The sequence below is a fragment of the Protopterus annectens genome, chromosome 1.part0, assembly GCF_019279795.1.
Source record: "Protopterus annectens isolate FY-2018-M chromosome 1.part0, PAN1.0, whole genome shotgun sequence".
In the NCBI taxonomy this organism is placed as follows: domain Eukaryota; kingdom Metazoa; phylum Chordata; order Ceratodontiformes; family Protopteridae; genus Protopterus; species Protopterus annectens.
In genome coordinates, this window is record NC_056725.1 from 190,021,595 (window position 1) to 190,039,748 (window position 18,154).

At 42.7% G+C, this 18,154-nt stretch overlaps 1 protein-coding gene across 4 annotated transcripts in view; it reads left to right on the plus strand.

Annotated features, from left to right (window-relative positions):
* ECH1 (enoyl-CoA hydratase 1) overlaps positions 1 to 18,154 on the plus strand; it is a 1,020,088-nt gene that overhangs the window by 645,620 nt on the left and 356,314 nt on the right. For all 4 annotated transcript variants that reach the window (XM_044057167.1, XM_044057090.1, XM_044057235.1 and 1 more), the window contains exon 5: positions 13,630 to 13,678. In XM_044057167.1, coding sequence (XP_043913102.1) covers positions 13,630 to 13,678 — 49 coding nt within the window. The remainder of the gene's footprint in view (positions 1 to 13,629; positions 13,679 to 18,154) is intronic.

The following is an 18,154-nucleotide window of genomic DNA, read 5'->3' on the forward strand; positions in this document are numbered from 1 at the left end:
CACTGTTGCAGTCTAGTTGCGCTCACTCCAGCCCCCTGACTTTTTCTATACTTTCTACCTGTACTCTTTTTGGTCATATCCTATGGCAATGGTATTTACTTTTTACTGGAGGTGTTCCACACCATGTAATTGCTTCCTTTTTTGGGGGGCTCCTGACATCTGGGCCAAGAAAAACTGATGTAATGGCATTGGCTGTATGTTTTATACCCCTGATGACCTGACGTCATGGAAGAAACAACAGCATCTGATGCAGAAATCCCAAGACTCTGGTATTCAGGCCGACTGAGGGCTACCTGCAGGCAGATAACCCAAATGTGATGACTGCAACAGTGAATACAGTCGAACATCTCCATTTATGGTAAGTGTACACAACTGTACTATATCGGTTATGTTCGGTATCCATAAAATATGCAAGAGGTTAAGTAAACCCTTTTAGACCTGTTGTCTCCGTAGCAGGGTCAAAGAGCCACCCGTTTGTTGTATTAATAGATAAAGTCCTGCACAGGTTTTAAAAGCTTAACGCTCCTATGCTTCATGATTCATGGGATTTTCTAGGGAGGGTAAAACCTAATTTCTTTGGCAAGGATTATTTTTCTCACCATTGATGCTGTAGATCTCTTTACTTGCATCCCTAAAGAAGAGGACCTAGAACTATTTTTCGAAGCACAAATTAAACTAGACTTTCTTAGCACTAACCAAGCCAGGTTACTCATGGAGTGTATGGAGATAGTACTTGATGATAATTTTGTCTGGTTTGATGGTGAAATCTGTAAACAGACTAAAGGCATAGCTATGGGGGCCATATGTGCTCCACCTTTTTCCAAATTTAGTTATACTTTCATGGGAACGACACTAGGCGTTCCCATCTGTTTCAGGGTCATATTGAACTATATCTCGGGTACCTGGACGATGCATTTATTCTGTGGTCCGGAGAAATAGATGGGATAACTGAGTTTATAGAGTACATTAATCAAACAACTACATTTTTGAAGTTCACTCATCACAGGTTTAGATTCTATTAACTGTCTGGATTTAAATATAATTAAAATTCAAATGGGTTTTCCTCTAACATTTACGGAAACCCACCTTCTGTAACAGTTAACTACATTATAGTAGTGCACAGCCACCTATACAAGAAAAGTCTAGTTAGAGACTAGTTTATCAGACTGGAACATGTGATTTCTGACAGAGACACATTCAGTAACGAAAGGGTAACACTAGAAAACATGTTTTTAGAAAGGCTGTACCCTAAAATCATGGTAAAATCTGTAAATGAAATGTTTTGTGGTTAGGGAACAAAGTACCATCCTTTGTTGGGGATGGGCCTAGAATCCTGGACCCCCAACAATCCTCCACATGACCTCAGTTGACCACTGGATAATTTAGAACCTGGTGACAGTCAATAGGATTCAACCAACACTTCCCAGCACTCCACCGAATACTCCAGGGCAAGTACTATACAATACAGTCAAGGAACTAATGCATTAAAGGGTGTAATTGTTTTTGCCCAGGACAGGTACTGCTATATGTAGGGTATCATTTACTTAGCAAAGTGTCTGACATGTGAAGCCTTCTTTGTTGGAAAGACCGAGCGAGAACTGAGAAGGTGGATTTATGAACATAATTATGAAATTTTAAAACCATTCCAAGAATGCACTGTACTGACATTCCATTTTATGTATTGCATTTAAGCAGTTTTCCTTTTATCTTAGAAACAATACAAATTGACCCAAGCGGTGGACCATGGATAGGTCAGATCGAATTTAGGGAGCTAATTTGGCAGCTGAAACTTGACTTTACTGGTACTGCTGGTATCAATGAAAGTACCTCATTGGTGCCTGTCCTCAAGAAAAAAGCATACAAGTATTGTAAACTTTTTAATGCTTACGCAAATGTATAGGTTTTATTTATGTAATTATAATGATCCACTGTTTTAGCTGGTATTTTGGATGAAATAAGACATTTCAATTTTTTGGCCTCAGTGGTGCAGCGGTTAGCATTGTCACCTCACAGCAAGAGGTTCTCCAGTTTAATTCTCTGGTGGGGTGCCTTCTGTGTGGAATTTGCATGTCCTCTCTGTGGTCGTGTGGGTACTCCAGTTTCCTCCACATTCCAAAGGCATGCAGTAGGTGGATTGGACACTCTAAATTGGCCGTAGGTGTACGTGTGTCTGTGTGTGTCTGTCTATGTGTGCCTGTGCCTGTCTGCCTGTGCCTGTCTGTCTGCCTACCTGTGTCTGTCTGTCTCTGTGTGTTATGGATAAACTACTACAGCAGGGATGGCCACCTGGAGGTGTAAACTTTGGCTCGAGATGATTTTCACTGTTGGTGACACCCCGACCCCAAATGCAAAATGGGAAAAGGGGTTGCGGATGGATGGAAGACTTTTCAATTTTTTGTTCAATATGTTGTAAATACTCAAAATATTTTTAACTTCTATACATTTATTCTTCCTTTTAACCTGCTGTACCTTTAAAACCAGATGTAATGTGATCCTATCTCGCCTATATTCTCTACAGATGGGTTCGGAGCCGATCCTCGGCTCCGACTCGGGCCGCTATACAATAGAACGCAGTCTCTTATTGGCTGAGTTACCTCATATCCCAGGATGCACCACTACCACTTCCCCAGATCTCGTTTGCTGCTTTTCAGCATAGACGTGGTCTCGGACTTGGCTGAGCTAAGTATCTTTAGTCAGAAATTTTTTCTGTCTGAATTTTGGTAAAAACTTACCCAAAAGCTGTTTTAACAGCTATTGTTGTTGTGTGATTGGTTTTGGTATATTTTTTGTGGTAAATTGTGTTTTGTTTGTTAGTTAACGGCCCCGTTTAAGTTAGAGGGGCCTAGCCCTACCCTAAGTTAGAGTCTAGGTTGTCTGTACTAACTTGTTTTTTTCTTGTAGTCGGTGTTTAGTGTTTTTATAACCATGTCTAAAGAGCATAGACAATCCGGTTTTAAAAAGTGTGTTAAATGTAGTTATAAAATGTCTATAACAGATGACCATTCCTTATGTGTTTATTGTTTAGGTCCCAAGCATCTTCAGGAGTCCTGTAGCGTTTGCCACGCTTTTTCCTCTCGCGTCCTCCAAGAGAGGAAAAATAAGTTGATCTTAAAAGGGCTTATTACCCCTTCCTTTGAGGAAGCCCTATCTTCCTCTTCTTAAAAACCTTCGGCTCCGACCAGCCCGTCGGATCCGGCAGCAAAAAAGTCTCGGCAGGCTACTCCGTCGGCTCCACGGACTTTGGAGCCGAGGGTGGAACGGTCTGCCTCGATGTCTCCAGCCTCGACTCCTCTGGTTTCAAAGTCGAGAGCTCGGGCGTCGAGAGGCGTGTCACCTTCATCGGCTCCACTGCCTTCAGAACCAATGGGGGTTGCCCGCTCAGACTCTTCCCCTTCGGTGCCGAAGTCCTCATCGGCTCCGAGGGAAATTGCAGTAGTAGTGGAGTCTCCCTCGGCGCCGATACTTCTAGAACCATTACGGAGCCGGTCCCCCAGTCTTTCGGAGCCGGCGAAGTCGACTCGGACCCGGTCGGTCTCTTCTCGGTCTTTGAGGATGTCCGATTCGGACTTAGACAGGGTGCTTCAAAGGCTTTTCCAGTCTCCAGTCTTCGCAAAGTTGATCTCGGCTCCAGCCCAGTTGGCTTTGGAGCCGATCTCCCATCCTGCTACATCGATTCCTCCTCCAACAGCCTCGGCGCCATTGGAGTCTGTGTTGGTGGAACCGGTGGAGGTTATCGGGTTGGTTCCGACTCTAACTTCAACCCCGTCCCTCGGGTCGGGGTTCGGTACGTGGACCTCTTCTGTCGGCCCCGGGGGGGACGCTTCGGGCCCAGTCCTTTCGGTTCCGAGCCTCCCTCTCAGTGCGTTGGCTGCAGGGGTTCCGACTGCCGTTGTGGTCTCGGGGGCTGAACCATCCCAGGACTCTGGGGGTCCAGCCTTCGATGCCATGAGAAGTGCCTTGGCCAAATCCTCTGTGGCCACTTCGACCATTTTACCACCACCTTCCCTGGGCATGGAGACTGGCGCTTTTGCAATCCCCCTGTCTCACGACAGCGGAGCCCCTGGGCCTGGGCACACTTTCCGAGGAACCTCCTAGGAAGAAACAGTGTAAGAGGAAACACGTCGACTCCCCTGATGAGTCTCTCACCTCAGATACCGACCTCGATGATGCGGAGGGGTCCCCAAAGTCGTCCTTGGAAGATGTCTCCTTTGCGGACATCTTAGAGATCCTCAAGCAACGAGGCGACTGGCAGTCCAAACCCCCTTCTGCTGAGGAGTCGGTTTTCCTCAAGGCCTTCGGGGCTCAGCCCTCCGCCTCCTGGGTGTCTCCGCCCTTCGATGAGCTTCTGGATTTGATCTCTCGAAGGGCGTGGGAACACCTGGATTCTGTGGAACCGGTGCCAGCTCGCCCCAATAAGCTCCTCTCGGCTCCCCTGGACAAGGACTTTTTATCGAAAGGCGTGGCTGTAGATGCTATGGTGGTGGCATCTGCCACCCAACAAGATGTGGCAGAGGCTTCGACGTCCGTCCATCCTCTTAATAAAGAGTCTAGGAGCATGGATCGGTACGGCAAGCGTACCCTTTCTTCACCGGCCTTTACATTAAGGTCTCTGAATTACCTGACAGATTTCACCAGACTACAGAGGGATCTGATCAAGGAGCTTTCGATACCCTCTCTGGTAACTTACCTGAGCAGTTGACCCAGACGGTTAACTCCCAGTTGGCTACCCTGTCTTCATTATCTAACTCGTCCATGAGGCTCATTTCTTATGCGGCCGAAGGAGCGAGTAGAGCGGCTGGAACAGGTGTTGCTCTACGGAGACAAGCCTGGCTACGCCTGTGTCACTTTGTGGAGGCCTTTAAGTCTTCCTTTGCCGACACCCCCTTTGATGGGTCCTCACTGTTTGGACCCAAGGTAAAGGACACATTGACTTGCTGCGAACAGGAGGGTAAGACTTTAACTGCCGTGGGAGCCCGGTTTTCCCTTCCCTTCAGACCTTATCCCAAGGCTCGAAGAGGAGGGAAAGTGTGGTTCCGTAAGTCTCAAAAGCCTTACTGCAGCAGAGCGATTCCCCTTCTAGAGGCAGAGGAGGGGGAAATTTTTCAGGGAGACGCCGTCCCAGAGGCGGCGGGGGCCCCCGCAACACTGGAGACCGCGAGTCCTTACGTGGCTCCTCCTCCTTCCAGCATCCCTGAAGGAGTACCCGACTGTGCAGCTCCGGAGCCAGTCGGGGGTCGCTTTTCGAAACACCTAAAGGCCTGGGAAAATATTGCTCAGGACCAATGGGTGCTTCGAATCATCGCCGGAGGTTACACCATCCCCTTTGTTCAACCCCCTCCACCAGTCCAAAGAATCCCAGACCCGCCACCCAGTCAACGGGATCATGCAGCCAACGAAATATCAAAGCTGCTTCAAAAAGGGGTCATCCAACCTGTCCCCGCAGACCAGGCCGGATCAGGGACTTACTCAAGATTCTTTTTGGTGCCAAAAAAGACCGGGGACTTGAAACCCATTTTGGATCTCAGCAAACTAAACCGATTTGTAAAAAAGTCCAAATTCCGGATGGTCACTTTGCAATCCATTCTCCCGCTTTTGGAGAAAGGTGTTTGGATGTGCTCCATAGATCTCAAAGATGCCTACTATCACATTCTGATAGATCAGGCGTCGAGGAGACACTTACGCTTCAGCCTAGGAGACAGTCATTTCCAGTTCCGAGCACTGCCCTTTGGTCTCACCACAGCCCCCAGGGTGTTCAAATGTTTGGCGGTGGTGACTGCTCATTTGAGAAGTCTAGGATTCCAGGTGTTTCCATACCTAGACGACTGGCTCCTAACTGCCACCTCCAGGCATCTACTTTTGGAAAACCTAGCAGCCACTATCACACTAGGCAACTCCTTAGGAATCACCTTCAATTGGTCAAAATCTGTATTGCTACCATCTCAGCGTATTCTGTTTATTGGTGCAGAAATAGACTCAAGGCAGATGCGAGTCTATCTCCCTGCGGAAAGAATAGCGACGCTCCAGCTTCAGGCTCTGCTCCTCAAACGTCGTGCTCCAGCAAGAATGGTCCTACAGCTGTTGGGCTCCATGGCAGCCACCATTCTTCTGGTCCCCTTGGCAAGGTTGCACATGAGGATACTTCAGTGGCTCCTATCAGTCCAGTGGTCTTATCAAGACCTTCCCCTCAGTCACCACATACTGATCACAGACACGTGCAAACAGGATCTTCGTTGGTGGCTTCTATCCTCCAACCTGAATCTAGGGCGACCCTTCGTTCCCCCACTCCCCTCTGCCACGTTGACTACGGACGCCTCCCAAACAGGGTGGGGGGGACATTATCTGGGCAGGTCGGTCCAAGGCACGTGGCACTCCGACGAGAGTCTTCTCCATATCAATATCCTGGAGATGAGGGCGGTGCTTTTAGCATTGCAAGCACTGCACGATCACCTCCCCCAGGGTACGATTGACATTCAATCCGACAACATGTCGGTAGTCTGGTACTTAAACAAGCAAGGAGGAACCAGGTCCTACCCCCTTTGCAGAGAAGCCATGAAAGTATGGGATTGGGCGATTGCTACCAAGCGTTTCCTAGTGGCAACGCACATTCCGGGGAAATCCAACGTGATAGCCGATAGACTGAGCAGAACTATTCTCTCCCCTTACGAGTGGTCCTTGAACAACAGAGTGGTAACGCAGATTTTCACAAGATGGGGAGTCCCTTGTTGCGATCTCTTCGCAAGTCCCCTCAACGCGAAATGCCAACACTTCTTCACTCTGACCCCAGTTCCGGGGGAGATCCCCAAGGACGCTCTAGTCCACGTTTGGCCCTCCGGTCTGCTATATGCCTTTCCACCGGTTCCCCTTCTCCCCAAGGTGATTCAGAAGGCGATTCGCTTGAGAAGCAAAATGATATTAATCGCCCCATACTGGCCTCGACAAGTCTGGTTCCTCTTTCTTCACAGATATGCATTGGAGGGTCCTTGGTTCCTGGATCAAGTTCCGGACCTTTTGACTCATCAGTCAGGACAGCTCCATCAGTCCCTCCATTCATTGAAGTTGGCAGCCTGGCTACTCCTCTTCCAACCATAGTTAGGAGCCATTCTTTTGCCCCTGAAGTCATGCACATCTTGTCTTCGGCCCACAAGACTTCTACGAAAAAGATATATAGCAATAAATGGAAGAGGTTTGCAATTTGGGCCCAACTCCGAGGATTAGACCCGATGACAGCCTCGGTATCAGAAGTACCGAAGTTTTTAGCTTCCCTATTCAACCAAGGTTGCTCAGTGTCTACCATCAAAGTACAATTGGCGGCTATTTCCAATTTTCATGAAAGTGTGGAACCTCCTTTAATGAGCAACAAGTTGTGCAAAGCCTTTATTAAAGGAGCTTGGCTTCTACGACCCCCTATATCTCAACCTGCACCTCCGTGGGACCTTAACGTGGTATTAGGTGCATTAACCTCATCCCTCTTTGAGCCGGCAGCAACCTGTGATCTAAAATTCCTTTCTTGGAAGACTGCCCTTCTAGTTGCTATTACTTCAGCCAGACGAGTTTCAGAACTTCAAGCCCTATGTGTTAAACCACCATACTTGGTATTACACAAGGATAGAGTATCTCTTAGACCAAACCCATCTTTTATACCAAAGGTTTGTTCTAACTTTTGTCTACAACAATCACTAGAGCTACCGGTCTTCTTCCCCAAGTATTCGAATAGAGCTGAATATACTTTTCACTGCTTGGATGTGCACAGACAATTAAGTTTCTATTTGGATAGGACACACAAAGCACGAAAATCAGATCAACTGTTTGTGTCCTTTTCGGATAATAGATTAGGCAAAGCCGTCACAAAAGTCACTATTGCCAAGTGGAACAGGGACTGCATCAATCATGTTTATCTCATCTCAAATAAGGAACTTATAGTTCCAGTGAAAGCTCATTCTACTAGGGCTATGGCCACTTCGTGCTTTTCATTCCAAGCTCTCTATTGGCGACATTTGTGCGGCTGCCACGTGGACATCTTCACACACCTTTGTTTCTCACTACAAATTAGATGTGGCATCCAGGGGTCGAGCTTCCTTCGGTTCCACAGTTCTCAGGAGTGTTTTCCAGTGAGCCACCCAGGAATTAGGTGCTAGGGACGCTGTCCCATCTGTAGAGAATGTAGGCGAGATAGGATCACATTACATCTTTTAGTTATGTACCTACCATAACTTTAGATGTATGGGATCCATCTCGCCTACATTCCTAATAACCCACCCTCCTTCCCCCTGCCTCGTAGACCAGGAGAGACCGGACGATCCGAAATTGAACTTCTTTCCTCTCTTGAAAGACCTGAGAATGTTATAACAATAGTATGTTTCTATCAGCATGAGTGCGGACAAACAAGATCTGGGGAAGTGGTAGTGGTGCATCCTGGGATATGAGGTAACTCAGCCAATAAGAGACTGCGTTCTATTGTATAGCGGCCGAGTCGGAGCCAATCATCGGCTCCGAACCCATCTGTAGGGAATGTAGGCGAGATGGCTCCCATACATCTAAAGTTATGGTAAGTACATAACTAAAAGTTTTAAACTGCTGCATTCATCTAATTTAACTAATTTTGTTATCTAATTCAAATGGTTTTAATGCTGTTCAAGTACTTTGTTGGTTGCTACAATTTTATTCTGAAGTCTGTTGTTGAATACAGACGAAAAACTCACTGTGCAATCAAAGCTTCATTTTTACTCTTGGACTGGCTTGCTTTGTGGTGGTGTTTCAGTACTAAATAATTGAATAACACCCTTTCTGGAGCTGGTTATCATTTAGGAGGTAATATCTTCCAGTATAGCTTTATTGTTGCCAGGAGGGATATAAAGGACAGTAATATGTATTTGTTTATAATTGTTTGTTTTGAGGAAGGCAATAAGAAGCTCTGCTAAACTGAGTTTTGGTGTTGGTTTGCTGTAAGGGGTAAGTATTAGGAAATATTAAAGCAATACCACCACCTTTCCTCTTTATACAGTCATTATGGATGATGATATAGTCAGGAGGTATCACTTCGGAAGCATTTAAGCCAAGTTTCAATTGCAGCAAGAACATTAGGCTTATGTTTGGTAATCCCGGCATGTAGTTCAGCAGTTTTATTTCTTATCTAACATTTGTTTCTAATACTTCTGACATTTATTGCAGCAAAAATTAGATCACTGGGCTTAGGGACTGGCTGTTGGGTTATAGAAGTGGGGCCATGATTTTAGGGTGTATAGCTAGAAGGATTGTAATATATTGGGGAATTATGCATACTTGTTTTTTGGAAAGGATTCTTGGAGTTAATTTTTTTTTTTGGGAGGGGGGTTTAAGTGCAATTATTTAATCTGTATTTGGAGTAAAGGTGAGGAGCAATATTTAGTAGGTTTGGTGCAATGTGTGGAGAGTGTAAAGAGGATGTAACGATAGGTGGCTGGACAGAGTTTGAGATGATGTGAGATATTAGGTCATGGTAGAATGAAAGATGGCACAGAAGGATGAGAAGAATAGAGGATAAGCTGAAGAGCAGTATAATTAAGTACAGGAATCTGTATTTTACAGATGGCAGGTGGTGGGGAAGTAGCAATGAAGAAGGAAACAAGAAGTTGTAGGATAGTATGAGATTCAGTGATGGTGGATTATGAAAGCTGGAAGAGGATAGGTAGAAGTATTTTCTATAAAAGAAGAGATGTCCTTGTATCCTCTCTGGAATGTAAGGAGTAGCGGTGTATTAAAGGCTAGGGTGTAATTATGTAGTCAAAATAAGAAGAAATGAGGGTTTACTTGAGAAAAGTAAAAGATACCAAGAGCAAAGAGTCAGCTTGTCCGATGGCATGCACATTATTTTAATAAATCACAAACATGTAAAAAAAAAAAAAAAAAAACAATAAAAATGATGAGTACTTTCACACCGAGCCCTGGTGCTTCATCCGATCTAAAAACCATAAATTATCAGCATTTAAATAGCTCCAAGTTAGCACCTCAAGTCACGTGATTTTATAACAGGTTTTAAAGGGACATATTCATTTAGTCCCTTATCTTTTGTGGCTTGAAGCAATAATATCCATTTAGTCTCATGTTTTTGAGTGTTTATTTTAACATCACCTTCCCATACATTTGGTAAATACACTTGAAGTACAAGGAATTTAAATGTATGTGTATACCCTTCCTTGGCTACATGTTTTTACCCAGTGGAATTTTATAATCACATCATCTCATACTATATAGATGTTCTCTAATTCTGTCCCTAAAACACTGATTCATCTTACCAAAGTAATAGTTGTGACATATATTACAACATGCAAAGTGAACAGTGTTGTGTGCCACAGTCGGCATAAAAATCCAGATTGTACTTCCGACATGTAATCGGATGTATAAAACAATCATTTTCATTGATTTAATTGCAAACATTACACACTCCACATTTAAAGATCCCTTTAAGACCTGATGGCTCAAGATGACTGTCCCCAATAATGTGCACCCCTGAGGAGCATTATTATAGAGCTTAGATAATTGGCTATCTGTTAAATGTTTCATACCTGCTTTTTATTGGTATGTACATTTTTTATGTTTTTCATGTACAATATTCATCTGCCTAATATTTCAAAGTTGCTGTAGCATATGCAATTGTTGGAGGAAGTATTTTACATGCAAAATGTTATGTAATTATTTAATGTCTACCACACCTGCACCCACACACACAGTGCCCAGCAATTACAGCCACTGAATACATTTCAGATATCTTGTTGTAATCAAAGAAATGAAAAAGGTCATATCGTGCAAGTCAGTGAAGTACCCCTATACCTCCCAGCTGTCCCTGACTTTGTCTCATTTGTTTGCAGTGCCCCTCAAAAATGTATGATTTTCTGGTGAATCATTCAGGATTACTGTCAATCAGTAAAGCACGATTCTATAGCTTCATATTTGCATACCTCTTATTAAGAAAATGATTTGATGAAAAGCCTGTTTTTTTAAATTATACTCTGGTTTAAGACTTGTTTAGAATTTTGGATCAAAGAAGATGAAGTTGATGCTGTCTCTCTTACTTGTTCTGTGTATGTCTTTTAGTATTTCTCTGTCTCGGCACACACACACAAGCATGTAATTTGCATTATTTTTTTCTTTTTTTTTATAGGGGAAAGTAAAATTATATGCGTTTCTGACACTGCTTCTGCTGCATTTAGTTTTACTAGGTGATTTTTATTTTTTTATTTTTTTTTAATTTTGCTTTCACTAAGCAGCATTTAGCGACCAAAAGGTGGGGCCATCAGCTTAATGTGCTGCTGTGAAGTGGCGGACTTAATTTCCCAGGCGATTTTCTATACATTTAAAACCCTATTGGACTATTTCTTCTCCAGTAGGGTGTCAATGTACTTTTTGCCCATTATCTAAAATTATTTAAGTAACAGCTAGATAATTGGGTGGATTATGACAGATTTCATACTATTTTGTTAGAATCTGTTTTCCATGTAGGCTGATAGGTTAGAATGCAGGAATTCTGCCCTAATCCTATAATTCTGTGATATTTAATATGGATTTATTTTATTTATACATTTTGTTAAATAGCTTCTTTTTCTGAATGCCTTGCTGATATGCTGATATGTGTGTGTGTGTGTGTGTGTGTCTGTGTGTGTGTATATATATATATATATATATATATATATATATATATATATATATATATATTTATATATATATATATATATATATATATATATATATATATATATAATTTTTTTTGCTTGCTTTTTCCAATAGGGGTCCCATCCTGCCCCCAAGTCAGATGTGGCCCATTTCTAATCTTGCCCATAAATTTCACCCAAGATCAGAGAGAGAGAGAGCTGTCAGGAGGAGGAGGACTTTGACTACCATAATGGTGCTTTATTTCCTCATCCACATTGTAGCACTGAGTGCTTTTTTGTGATGGCCTAATCCCATCCTGGGTGAGGGGCCATCAGGTTATTGTCACCACAGAGGCCCATAGCACATTCCCCACTTGAATACACATTTCTGCACACCTGCACTAAAGGTTTCCACCAGGCAGTGACTTGGTGAGCCTAACATTTACCCCAGGCCACTCATTTGCATTATTGTTCCCCCTAGCTGTGTCCTTCCCTCTCCCACCCGAGGACAGACACACCTATTCTCCCCTGCCAGCTCCATCAGTCACTCGATCTGCTTATTGAACATGGGTCATTGTAGTAAGAGCTTTAGCCCTGTACATCACCAGAGCTGGTCCGGAAGCCTGCTCTTTCTGGGGTAGGGCTTGGTGCTGTACTTGCAGGGGATGGGGGACAAGACATGCATTCTGGTAAATGACATATAATTTCAAAGCTCCTTGTTGCACCCTTGCTGCATAACACAAGTACTAAGGTATGTGTACATTGTGGTATGTTAGTAAATTGCACAACTATAATGAGATGATTCAGGATACAGTTATGAATGCACATGTCATGTGGAATAGGTGGCAGTTGCAGGAGATAGAACAATATCACAATTGCTTTATTACACGTTTTCAGAATCCAGTATTTCCTTCATGATGCAGCCACCTTGTCATTACTTAATTAGCTGCTACTAAGGTTAATTATAGAGATGTATTTATTTTTATAGCAATTTGTAGTCTGTAACATAATTACAGAATGTCATATTTTGTTTAATGTGTGAAACTAAAGCTTAGAATTGCCTTTATTATACAATTTCCATTTCATTTATTTTGTTTAGTCCCTGTTGACTGGTTCAGACCCACCAAATGGCATCCTTGTTTCTGGGAGTGACCCAGACTTTGTTCTGGCTGAGTGACTTTCTCACAGTTGCACATTTTTCAGCCCGTGGTTGAGGGAGTCATTCTCACTTAAACTGGATACAGTCGGTCTGTTATTTCCTCCTGTCCGTATCCCTTTCAGAACATTGTTTCAATAATTGGGAATGTGGTGTGTTCTCATTAATTCTTGGAAGTAACTTTAGCCTTAAGTAAATTCTGCAAAGCATCTTGCCAAAGAACATAGCATACTTTACAAGTTGCTTCTAAAAAATTCTTATTGCCAAGATTTAAGTATCCTGAAGGCATCATCCGCCCTTTAATTTCAAACGGAGAATGAGTTTATTCATAATCTTTTATTCTTTTCAGTTCCTTCACGTAAATACTGAAATCCTAATTTAAGTGATCATTAGAGTTTTAGAGCTCTTAGGAAAATGTGGTTCAAAAGTATGTAGCTGTCTTGTCACTGAACTGTATGTATATTCCCAGATTTGAGACAGCGAGGGATAAAAATATTTCATATATTACACCCTCGTTTTCATTTGCTATGTATTTAGGTGTTGAATTGTGTACTCATTTGTACTTCCTTTCCTCTTAGCTTAGAGGTAATATGAGAATATGTACACAGTATGAATTAATAAGTCACTGTGTACTTTAATATTTTTTTCTAACCATTTGATCTAGATTGAAAAATAATCTACAAACTGTATCACACTGAATAGTTCAGTTTCGAATAACTACCATAGGTAGCTGTTCGATGAGGCCTGCTCTGTTTTACTGTGATTGAGTTTTAGGTATAAATGACTGTCTTTTTTTTTTCTTTTTTTTTTGTCTAAATAAAGCACTTAGTTCTGTTTTTTTCTTTCTAGTGTTCAAAGCCTGTTATTGTGGCAGTTCATGGTTGCTGTATTGGAGGAGGTGAGTAACCATGTTGGTTCTGTAGGTGCTAACTAGTGTGCCACAGATTGCATTCCATGAGTATTTGACCTGTTACTCTTGCAGGTTTGGTATATGGATGGCCTAGCTTGGTAAGTGTAGACATGTAATGAATCACTTAGTAGAACGTGTTACTTTAAAGTTTTATGTCAGACGTGTATGTTTGATACTGTGTGAGGCAAAAAAAGTACACATACACATGTATACTGCTGTATTTTTAACTCTAGTTTACTGAAATGGTTGTCGACGCTACTACTGTGGCAGTAGAATTGCAGTAGTGAGGTGTGATAGTGGTAGCCCTGATTTCAGGGTACAGTGCAGGCGGACGTACAACTGGCAGTTCTTGGAATCTTGTTTGAAAGTCAATATACAGGTTTGGTACTACCAGTGTAGCCAAAAACAACTTGCTGAAAACACTGACTGTCCAAACACCAACATAATCTTGTGTTATCTTGTGTGAAATTTCAAAGTGTCCAACATCCGGTAACATGGGGTGTCATAAATGTGTTCTGTATCTGCATAGGGCAACAACTACTTTACAGCATGCACTGTATATGTTGGGGTAATGCAGATTTATATGTATATATAATGTGCAGCAGCATACTTGATTGTATGTGTATGTGAGGCATATAAGGAACAGGGGTGCACCCTATCAGCAGCAAATTTGGATAAAAATGGCGCTTACTGCAAGATGGACATTTAAGGCATCTGTGTTCTGTAGCTGTAAGCAGTACCCCTAAATAGTCACCATGGTTGTACAGAATGGCAACATGTCAACTCTTTGTCATTAGGGCATCTCATTTTTTGGGAATGAGAAGTGTGTCTGTGAGGATTGCCTCATGCCATGTATCAGTGTGACTCTCTTCACTGTGTACTGTCTGGAGCTGTTCTGCTAGCGTAAGAGTCAGATGACTTAACAGCACCCTCAGTTGCTGATTAGTGCTTCTAACTGATGTTTTGTGCATGGCACTTAGTAACCTTTAGCATTGTTATATTTCACAAAGGCACAGGATGTGATTGTGGCAACCTTCTAATCTTTCTGGATCTGATTTCTTAGTGCTCCCATGAATGTAGTGATGGTTCATGAAGGTGAGCAATTCCTATGCTACCTTAGGCATTTGGACGCTAAGCTTTTTGAAGGCTGGAACAACATTTTAAGGTAGGAAGGCAAGTGCAGTTAACATCCATACTTGTAGGAAAACAGTTGTAAATGCATATTATACAGGGGACAAGGAAGGCGGTTTCTACCATTAGCATTTGAAGCTAAGGTGCCTGGGAGCCCTTCAAAATAAAGAAGAGTGAAATGCCCTTTTGGAGGATTTAGGTATCCCTCATTCTGAGATGGATGAGCTGGCCTATGTGGGTCAGTTTCATTCTGCTCCTTGCTGCGAGTCAAGAGACCAAGGACACTTTATATTCTGCCTCTCAGTATGAGGATTTCTCCTTTTGGGACACACTTCATGAGATGATGGTGGAAAACTTTCAGTGGGATTCTGAATACTCGGAAGCTCATTTAAGATGCAGAGCTTTTATGTGCCTAGCTGAACCCAGGACACTCACTGCTCCTACACTCGTGGATGTCTTGGAGAATGTGTTCATTATTGCACTTGTGGGACTAGATTCTCTGCTGTCTGCATCCAGGAAACCTGACCATATCTAGAGAGTCAAGTATTCCCCTACTAATCTGTATAAGAATCATCTAGCTCATCCATAGGATTGTAACCTCATTGGAGTTTAAAAGCAATTGAGGCATAAGACAATTTTTGTCTGGCCAGCATGCAACTACCCTCATGTGCACCCCTCTTTTCAAGAAGGACAAAGCAGGTCAGTCCAGGAGTGAATTTGTGGATACCAATCTGATTATCCAAGCTTAATTTGAAGGATGCTAGGGTGTCATTGTTTAACTTGCAGGAAAAGTTTTTTCCATTGCTGAATTAGGCAATGGTTAATAAATATGGCCATCCAATATATTTTATTTGACTGATGGTAGAAATATGAGACCCTATATGTAGTATTTATGAAGTTGCATAGAAGCAGAATAGCAAGGAGGATGGTGTCCTCAGTGGCATGGAATGTAAGGCATACATTTTCCTGAAAGAGCCTGTAAGATACAAAGTAAAGAGATAGCACTTGCTCTTTCTTGGTGGCTCAAGTTCTTCAGGCCAGCAGTCGTCTTGGTTAGGAACCTCTGAGGCCTTTCTAGTTGCTCAATATGTTTAGGTAGATATACTCCAAAGAGTGTGAGTGCGCACCCAGTAGGGTGTACTCTGTAATAAGTCTGATGAAGACATCGTGCAGGGGTATGATAACCAGTTGTGAAATGGGTGATGTGTCTTTAGATATTAGAAAATCTTTCTGTTTAGCTAAACTATCTGCTGTTGCAACATTGTGGTCAAGGGAGAGGGAATAGTCAATCCCATGCTCCCTGATGTTGTCATTTTGGAGTGGAGTATCGGCTATATTGAGAGAGAGAGTTTTTTCCTGAATAACACAGTACTACACCTATTTACATTTAATTTTAGCCATTTTGCAGTACACCACTTTGCTATGAGTGCATGATCCTACTGTAATGATAGAGTATCAGTGGAAGAGTTAATAACTCACGCAGGTCTGGCAGTTGTACTATCTCTGCCTTCTAGCAAGGATCTGCTTTGGCTTCATCCAGGAAGCCAGTTCCTAATGACAGGTAGAGTAGAATGCTCAACACATTTGGGGGGTGGGGGAGTATATGCTTCAGCACTATCCTTTAAAGCCTTGAACTGTCAGACCCACATGCTTACCCACCAGCAGTCCTTGCTGGAGAAGATGAGAGCTAAGACAAAAAAGATTTCAGATAATGATATGAAGTAGAAGATGCTTGAGTTAAGTGACGGCTGCACATTTTGCCAAGCATTCAGAAAATGTGGATAAGATGCTGTTAATGCTTCATGTAGGGCAGAGCTACTCTGTGTGTGTGTAATACAGAAACATACTAGAATGAAGATTCAGCCTCTGTCAGACCATGTGAAGGTGGAGCTTCTTGGTGTAGCACAGGACGGATATCTTTTTTGGTTCCTCTGCCAAAGTTACCATCAAAAAACTAGTTCCATCCACTCAAGTTCAGCAGAAACTGCCCGACAATTTGTTTTTTTTGTCTCTTACCAGCTTTGTTCTCATCCTGCTTGGTGTGCAAATGCCAGATTTAGAAAAGAATGGTGAGAAAAACCAAGAGCGAAGTCTTGGGGTCAGTAGGACCATGGCTTTCAGAGGGAACAGCCAGGATTCAGCTGTGATTGCACCCTTCTGTCCCACTCAGAATCCCTCCCCCCTTCCCAAATGCATAGTAGGGCATGTAGCCTTTCCTGTGCAGAATTGAGAAACCTTATCCAAGTTAAGTGGGTTGTAAAACAAGTAGCAGTTTCTACATGTATCCAGTGCAGAGGAATCTGTCCTGTCCTCTAGGACCAGCTGCCCTTGTGCCTCTCTTATTGAGAGGTCTTCTGGAAGTGGGGGCAAGCCAAGAACAGAACGTGTCTGGAAGCCCATATGCTGACCCTCCAAGGCCTTCTTTCTCTAAGGTCAATCTGTACTTAAAGGGATGTAGATGAGTAACTAGAAAAGTCCTAATTCCCACTCAGATATCTCTCTCACAGCTTAACTCTCGCATCCCAGGGGAAATAAAGGGCCCTGTAGGCCCCACCATCTGGAAGGAACTAATGAGTCAGTACAGAGGATGAAAGGGTGGGGGTGGGAGGAGGGCTTCACGTTCATTATGAGGGTTAAAATTCTACATTCTGCTAGCTAATTCTCATTTCTTTCTAAAAGTCTATACCCCACTCCAGTTTCACTTTTTCAATCATTTGGCTCCATAGTACACGTAAACGGTATATTTTCATATTTCTCTTAAACATCTTGCAAATTCTATTCAGTATACATGTTATCCCCTTTACACATTTTACAGAAAACGTTTTCTAGCACAGACTCTGTAGTGTGGTTGAGCAATGCCTCCTGTCATACCCATATCCACATGTACTGCAAGGTTAAATTAAAAAGATATGATCAATGTTGCCTTTATTTTGTGTTCTCACTGTAGCATGGCTCTCTTTCCACATCTGTTACTTTTTCACCTCCTGCTTTTATTTTTCATTTTATGTTGTCATGTGACTCACTTTTTATCTTGTTTCTATTAGTTTATCCTTTTAAACTACCTTAAATGTACATATTGTAAATGTAATTTGTGTTTATAGTTGTAAATAGCATACAAATGCATGTTGCGCCCTGGTCAAGGCTGAAAAGGGTTTGCTGTCCAGTCCACATACCCAATTATCAAATTGGAATAAATAAATAAATGACTATGTGCTAGTATGCTCTGTACAGAGCCGTAGCTTTTGACAAGGCCAGTCTGCTTCTCTGAATAGCCCTGTCCCCTGGCTTCATCATTTGTGTGTCATAAGCCATTACATCTGTTATTAGGGAGTG